Raw genomic sequence first — 6,981 nt, 5'->3', positions numbered from 1 at the left:
CACGCAAGTCCGCCGGCCCGGGCGCGCTGCCTTAAGCGGGGCGGGGCGGGGCGGGGCAGCGCGGTTTTTCGCTTCCGACGTGTTTCCGGCCTTAAAGGCATTGCGCCCTTCCCTTTAAGACGCACCGCCCCCTCTCAGTTATTCCCAAGATGGCGGACCTACTGGGCTCCATCCTGAGCTCCATGGAGAAGCCACCCAGCCTCGGGGACCAGGAGAGTCGGCGCAAGGCCCGAGGTGAGGATCCCAAATTCACAACCGCGTACCTTAGCCCGGTTCTTGGGACCACACCCTTCCCTCTTTGAACAATGCCACCTCCTGCCCTAAAAGACCCCTCACAGGCCACTTTGGAGACCCTCGGCGTCCTTAAAAGGCCTGCCGGCCCGCCCGCTCTTCTTTCCAGACAATGATTGGCTACCTCAGCCTGTCTCCTGCCTCCTGCCTCTTCTTCCTGTCCTGGCCTTCTGCAGTCCTTGTTTGCGATTGGCCAACGCGCCCGCCTGTCTGCTGCTGGCGAGCGCTGATTAGTAGGTGCTTTCTTCCGATTGGAGGATGTCGTATCCATCGCCTAGGTCCCGCGGACCTCCAGTTCTATTACGATTAGCTGTGGGGCACGCCCACCCACAATCTGTGCCCCTCTATTGGCTAGCTCAACTTAAAGCTCTTAAGTGTGGTTTCTCCTTCCTTCTGACCTCCCTCAACCTCAGCACCGCCCATTGGTTAGCTGGATCCTCCTTTCTCTATGCCCCTCCTCCTTGAGTTAGCCCAGTCCCTCATAGCTCATACCTATGCCCCTACCTAACTATATCCTTAAATTCCTGTGCTGCCCAACCGGATCGTGATGTTGATTGGAGGGATGAGAATGGCCCGCAGGTTCTGATTCGCTCGTGGCCCCCTGTGCTGAGTATGAGTAGCTAACCAGAAAGCTTGCTGGAGTTTGGCAGCGCTGGTAGGGCGCGGCCCCAAGAGGCCTACTCAGTGTTGGCTCACGCTCTGGCAGAGGAAGGACAGCCTTGGGTGCACCCAGCTCCCAACCCTGTGGGCCCTGACCATGGACAAGTCTCACACCTGGCACCTGCTCCCCGTCTGCCCAAAGGAGGCAGGACAGGCAGGATGCCTTCAGAATATTCAAGGACTGTTAAATGTCTGTAGTCCCTTATTTACCAAACCTGTGGAGCCAAAGATACCCATCAAGGAGGTTACAGACCGTGTCTGGGATGTTTATTAATGATCATAAGGAAGTTTAATAGCCAATTAAGTGCTTTGAGAGAAATATATATGTAAGAGAGATTAACTGGGGGGTCCCAAGCTTATCTGAAGTGAGCTGAGCACCAAAGAATAGGTAATTCAGCCAAGAGAATGGAGTCTGTTTGGAAGCTCCGGGAAGACAGGTTAATAGGAAACAGAAGTTGAAATTACTTGTGTTCAGATGAGTGACAGTACTCACATCAGCTAACAGAATAGGGGGCTTCAGCCACTTGCCTGGGGTCTCAGGTTACTAAGTAGCCGAATTTGGAACCCAGTCGTGGCTTTTTAGTCACATTCTTTGCCTGTGTTCTTGAGCATAATCTTAATCCATCTCCCAAGACGCAGAAAAGCCTGGAAAAACCAATTAGAAAACAATGATTGGTCAAGATAGTGAAGTCAGAGAGGTGAGACCCTCAAGTCTGCCAGACCCTGGTCGCTGAAGTGCACCTGGACAGGAGGTGAACATGGTCCCTGCCCTCCAGCAGCAGCTCAGAGCCTGGAAGGAGAGACAAGGGAAGACAGAAAAAAAAACAAACCCATGTCTTTCTCAGAGAATGTGCTTGGAGCCTACAGGAAGAAGTCTTGACTCATGGTGAGAAATGGGTGTTTGCAAGAGGAGGAAAAGCATTCCACCTAGAAGGGACAACACATTCGACCGTGACGTGACTAGGAAGTAGGAAGAGGTTCAGTGACACTGGGGACTTTAGCCCCGTGGAAGAAGCGAGCCTAGGGTTTTGAAATACCAAAAGAAAGGAGAAAGGGCATTTCAAGCTGAGGACCAGGAAGAAGACACATGTGCCAAATCACAAGAGGTAGTAAACTCCTCTATCATGGAAGACAGGATAAGGGACCAGGTTAAACTCTGTAGGGAGTTTCAGGTCAGCCTGGGATATAGAGTGAGATCCAGCCTCAAAGTTATGGGTAAGGAGAGAAGGTAGGCAGGCAGGCAGGCAGCAGGCAGGCAGGTAGCAGGCAGGCAGGCAGGCAGGCAGCAGGCAGGCAGGCAGCAGGCAGGCAGGCAGGCAGGCAGCAGGCAGGCAGGCAGCAGGCAGGCAGGCAGGCAGGCAGCAGGCAGGCAGGCAGGCAGGCAGCAGGCAGGCAGGCAGGCAGCAGGCAGGCAGGCAGGCAGGCAGCAGGCAGGCAGGCAGGCAGCAGGCAGGCAGGCAGGCAGGCAGGCAGGCAGGCAGGCAGGCAGGCAGGCAGGCAGGCAGGCAGGCAGGCAGGCAGGCAGGCAGGCAGGCAGGCAGGCAGGCAGGCAGGCAGGCAGGCAGGCAGGCAGGCAGGCAGGCAGCAGGCAGGCAGGCAGGCAGGCAGGCAGCAGGCAGGCAGGCAGGCAGGCAGGCAGGCAGGCAGGCAGGCAGGCAGCAGGCAGGCAGGCAGCAGGCAGGCAGGCGGCAGGCAGGCAGCAGGCAGCAGGCAGGCAGGCAGGCAGGCAGCAGGCAGGCAGGCAGGCAGGCAGGCAGGCGGCAGGCAGGCAGCAGGCAGGCAGGCAGCAGGCAGGCAGGCAGCAGGCAGGCAGGCAGGCAGGCAGGCAGGCAGGCAGGCGGCAGGCAGGCAGCAGGCGGCAGGCAGGCAGCAGGCAGGCAGGCAGCAGGCAGGCAGGCAGGCAGGCAGCAGGCGGCAGGCAGCAGGCAGGCAGGCAGCAGGCAGGCAGGCAGGCGGCAGGCAGGCAGGCAGGCGGCAGGCAGGCAGGCAGCAGGCAGGCAGCAGGCAGGCAGGCAGGCAGGCAGGCAGGCAGGCAGCAGGCAGGCAGCAGGCAGGCAGCAGGCAGGCACTGCTCATCTTTAGGTCAAGACCCTGAGTTCAGTCTTCAGCATTCCCCTTTTAAAAAGTTGCAGCTGCCCGCTAAGGGCAGAGGGGATGATGTGGTACAAAGGCAGGGTCTGAGGAAGGGAAGGGGCATTCAGTAAGAGAGGAGAGTTTATTTAACTAATTTTGGACACCCATACCACACTCCCCCCCAAAGAAAAGGGTGCTGTCTTAGTTAGGGTTCCTGTTGTGGGATGAAGCACCATGACTGAAAGCACTTAATGGGCATTCTAGCCCAAAGTTCCGAGTTTCTTCTACAGTCCCTCTGTACCACCCCACACACTACACCCCCCAAAAAACATGGCCAGGGCTGTCACAAGAGTAGTCCACTCTCTGGTACCAGTTTCTGTCTTTGTAGAGTTTCTGTTGCTGTGATAAAACACAGCTTGACCAAAAGCAACTTGGAAGGAAAAGGTTCGTTTCAGCTTATCGTCCCATGTCACAGTTCATCATCGGAGGAGGGCAGGGCAGGAACTCGAGCCATGGAGTGCTTCTTACTGGCTTGCCAGCCTGCTTTCTTATATACCAAGACCACTTGCTCAGGAGTGGTGCCGCCCACAGTAGGCTGCTCCCCCCCCCCCCATCAATCATTAATAAAGACAGTATCCCACACATAGACTTGCCTACAGGACAGGTGAGAAGGGCATCAGATGAGCCATTCCAGTGTCATCCTGACCTTAGAAGTTGGGGGGGGGGGCACTATAACATAGAGGAAGTTTGCTGGGTGGTGGTGGTGCACGCCTTTAAATGTAGATCTCTGTGAGCCAGCCTGGTCTACATAGAGAGTTCCAGGACAGTCAGGGCGACATAGAGAGAGACTGTCTCCAAAAGTTAAAAGCTGGTTATAGGAGTGCATGCTTTTAATCTCAGTACTCCAGAAGCAGAAGCAGGCAGATGGCTATGATTTTGAGACTAGCCTGGTCTACATAGTGAGTTCCAGGTAATGAAATGCTATCTCCCAAATAATAATTACATAGAGAGATATAAAATTAAATCATTTCCTCTTCCCCTGACGCTCATGCTGTTCTCACTTCCTCTGATGCCTTAGTTCCTTCTTGACTCTGGGCATTAAGTGAATGCTAATTGGCTTTCTTGGACGCTTGGTAAGTGGGGGTGATTCTAGTCTTTGTGGTCCCCAGCCACACTGAGCTCTGCAAGGGGAAAACTTTCAGCCATCTTGGTACTCTGGGACTTAGCACAGTGTCAGGTTGTGGTATGGAGGAAACATCAAAGACTGCTTGGTGACTCAGCAGTACCCAAGCACAGCCCTTTCCAGGGGTTATCGGACCTTCTCTGAAGCCTGACCACCACTCTACCCAGGCTTCAGACCTTATGCTGCCCTTTCTCACCCTAGAGCAGGCTGCCCGCCTGAAGAAACTGCAGGAGCAAGACAAGCAACAAAAGGTGGAGTTCCGTAAAAGGGTGAGGACAACTGGAGAGGTCAAGGGCAGCTTCTGAAGGACTTGCAGTAAGAGTTAGAGGACCGAGGACTTGGTTGTGTAGACAGTACCTCCAGAGAGGTGGGACTGAAGCCAGCTGTGTGGGGGTTGGGAAAGCAGCGGGAGTTTAAGAAGGCTGTTGCCTGGAGTTTTGGGTGGCCCTCCGTCTCATGTCCCCCTCCTTTTGTTCCTCCTAAGATGGAGAAAGAGGTGTCTGATTTCATCCAGGACAGTGCACAGGTCAAGAAAAAGTTTCAGCCTATGAACAAGATAGAGAGGAGCATACTGTGAGTGTCTCTCGGCTTGGGGAGGCAAGGACTGGGCATGAAGGGGCACGAGGGGGCCAGTGGGGACTAGGCCCTCACGGCTCACTGCCTTCTGCCTTCTCTTCCCAGACATGATGTGGTGGAAGTGGCGGGCCTCACATCCTTCTCCTTTGGAGAAGATGACGACTGTCGTTATGTCATGATCTTCAAAAAGGTGAAAGGCCTGGGCTTTGCTCTCCTCCCGGCCCGCCCCTGCTGCCTGAGGGAGGGGAGGAAGGAGATCACACATAGATTTGGACCTCCGATTCTACCTTTCCCTTCATCCCCAGGAGTTTGCACCCTCAGATGAAGAGCTGGACTCCTACCGTCATGGGGAGGAGTGGGACCCCCAGAAGGCTGAGGAGAAACGGAAGCTAAAGGTGAGCTGTGCCTTGCAGGCTCTGGAGCTTAGAACCAGCACCTGCCAGAAGCCAGCTGGGGCCAGGGCCTTGAGCACAGGTGCCCCACCTCTGTGCCCTTAGGAGCTGGCTCAGAAGCAGGAGGAGGAAGCAGCCCAGCAGGGACCTGTGGTGGTGAGCCCTGCTAGTGACTACAAGGACAAGTATAGCCACCTTATTGGCAAAGGAGCGGCCAAAGATGCAGCCCACATGCTACAAGCCAACAAGACCTATGGCTGTGGTAAGCCATGGGGGGAGCTGGGGAGGCATGAGGTGAGTGTGGTGGGGGAAGGGAGCGGAGACTGAGGTCTTGCCCACTCTCCCCTCTGCTTCCAGTGCCCGTGGCCAACAAACGAGACACGCGCTCCATAGAAGAGGCCATGAATGAGATTCGAGCCAAGAAACGTCTGCGGCAGAGTGGGGAAGAGTTGCCAACTACCTCCTAGGCGTCACACCCAACTCCCTTTGACCTCCAGCAAGGCAGGGGCATGGAGGAACAAGGGTGCTGCTATCAGGACCTATCCTGGAGCCCCCTTCTAAACTATGAGGTCCTACCAGCTGTCACTCAGGCTGGAGGAGAAGCAGGTGTTTATCACTGCTGCAACTTGGATGTTTGGTTGGTGCGTGTGTGTGTGTGTGTGTGTGTGTGTGTGTGTGTGTGTGTGTGTGTGTGCATGTGTAAGAGTGCAAATGTGTGGGTGGGTATTTAATCTGTATTATTCTCTATTATCCTTGGAACTTTCATCCCCATGGGGCTGGGGTTACTTTACATTGAATAAACATTGTTTGACCCAATGCTCTGATTTGTACATAGAAATGTGGATATTAGGTCCATAGGCAGAGAAGAGAATAATTTTAGATAGAATAGTATAAAGTTGCTGTTTGTATAAGCTAAAGATGGCCAATTATTAGCACTGTTATTGTGACCTTTAGGTTTATTTTTATTTATTTTGTGGTGCTAGATATTGAACTCTGGGCCTCGTGAATACTGGGCAAGCACTCTTACCACTAAGCTGGGATGGAGTGTTTTTTATTTTAATTTATGTGTATGAGTGTTTTACCTGCAGGTAAGGATGTGCACCATGTGCATGCCCAGTACCTGTGGTGGTCAGAAGAGGCATTGGAGTCCCTAGAACTGGAGTTACTGGTAGTTGTGAGCCACCAGGTCAGTGCTGGGAGCTGAACCCTGGTGCTTGTAAGGGCAACAAGTGCCCTTAACCACTGAGCCATCTCTCCAGCCCCCTAAGCTTGGAATTTTGAGAGAGGGTCTTATTACATAGTCCAAGCTGCCTTGAAATTTGTTATCCCTTCTCTGTCTCCCAAGGCCTGAGATTACAGATGTGAGCTACCACACCCAGCTAAGATACAGTATTTTAAGGCTGAAGCCAAATGGCCTGGCTTTGTGTCCTGGCCCTACCAGTTGCTAACTCTGCTGTGTTGAATAAGGAATATTTAATTCTTCGTGTCTTGGTTTCTTTGTGTGTGAAAATGGGACGAGAATGGTGTATGTCTGATAGGACTGTTTCAAAGCTTATGTAGGGCAATAACATCAAGTATTGCGAACACTTCCAGGTCCTCACAAGCTCCACTGAAGTGATACATGATCTCATTATCATTTATCCTCACAAAGCACTCAGTCTGGCTGCATCCTGCCCCAGACCCCTCTCCTGCTGGGAGCATCAGGACCCTCAGTCCCTCTCCATCCACTGCTGCCCACTCAGTCGCTGTCTCACTCCAGAGACACCTCTCCAGCTCCTTTCACATACAGAGTTTGCTTTTTCTAGC

The 6,981-nt window shown here is 53.8% G+C and overlaps 1 protein-coding gene across 1 annotated transcript; it reads left to right on the top strand.

Annotated features, from left to right (window-relative positions):
• Positions 1-8: 8 nt before the first annotated feature.
• On the top strand, positions 9-5,991 carry Spag7 (sperm associated antigen 7). Its single transcript, XM_036194769.1, has 7 exons — positions 9-234; positions 4,409-4,476; positions 4,692-4,780; positions 4,889-4,973; positions 5,089-5,178; positions 5,281-5,437; positions 5,533-5,991. Exons 1-7 carry the CDS (start codon positions 150-152, stop codon positions 5,640-5,642), a joined length of 684 nt encoding a protein of 227 aa, XP_036050662.1. The 5' UTR covers positions 9-149; the 3' UTR covers positions 5,643-5,991.
• Positions 5,992-6,981: the final 990 nt, after the last annotated feature.

The sequence above is a fragment of the Onychomys torridus genome, chromosome 8 (genome assembly GCF_903995425.1).
Source record: "Onychomys torridus chromosome 8, mOncTor1.1, whole genome shotgun sequence".
Lineage (NCBI taxonomy): Eukaryota > Metazoa > Chordata > Mammalia > Rodentia > Cricetidae > Onychomys > Onychomys torridus.
Note: the sequence above shows the minus strand (reverse complement) of the source record. Positions and strands in the feature narration are given on the sequence as shown.

Excerpts from the sequence above, each read along its gene's own strand:
- Spag7 (XM_036194769.1), top strand. The coding sequence starts at position 150 with ATGGCGGACCTACTGGGCTCCATCCTGAGCTCCATGGAGAAGCCACCC. Across the intron at positions 235-4,408 it reads GAGTCGGCGCAAGGCCCGAG|AGCAGGCTGCCCGCCTGAAG; the intron begins GTGAGGATCCCA and ends TTCTCACCCTAG. Across the intron at positions 5,179-5,280 it reads AGGAGAAACGGAAGCTAAAG|GAGCTGGCTCAGAAGCAGGA; the intron begins GTGAGCTGTGCC and ends CTGTGCCCTTAG.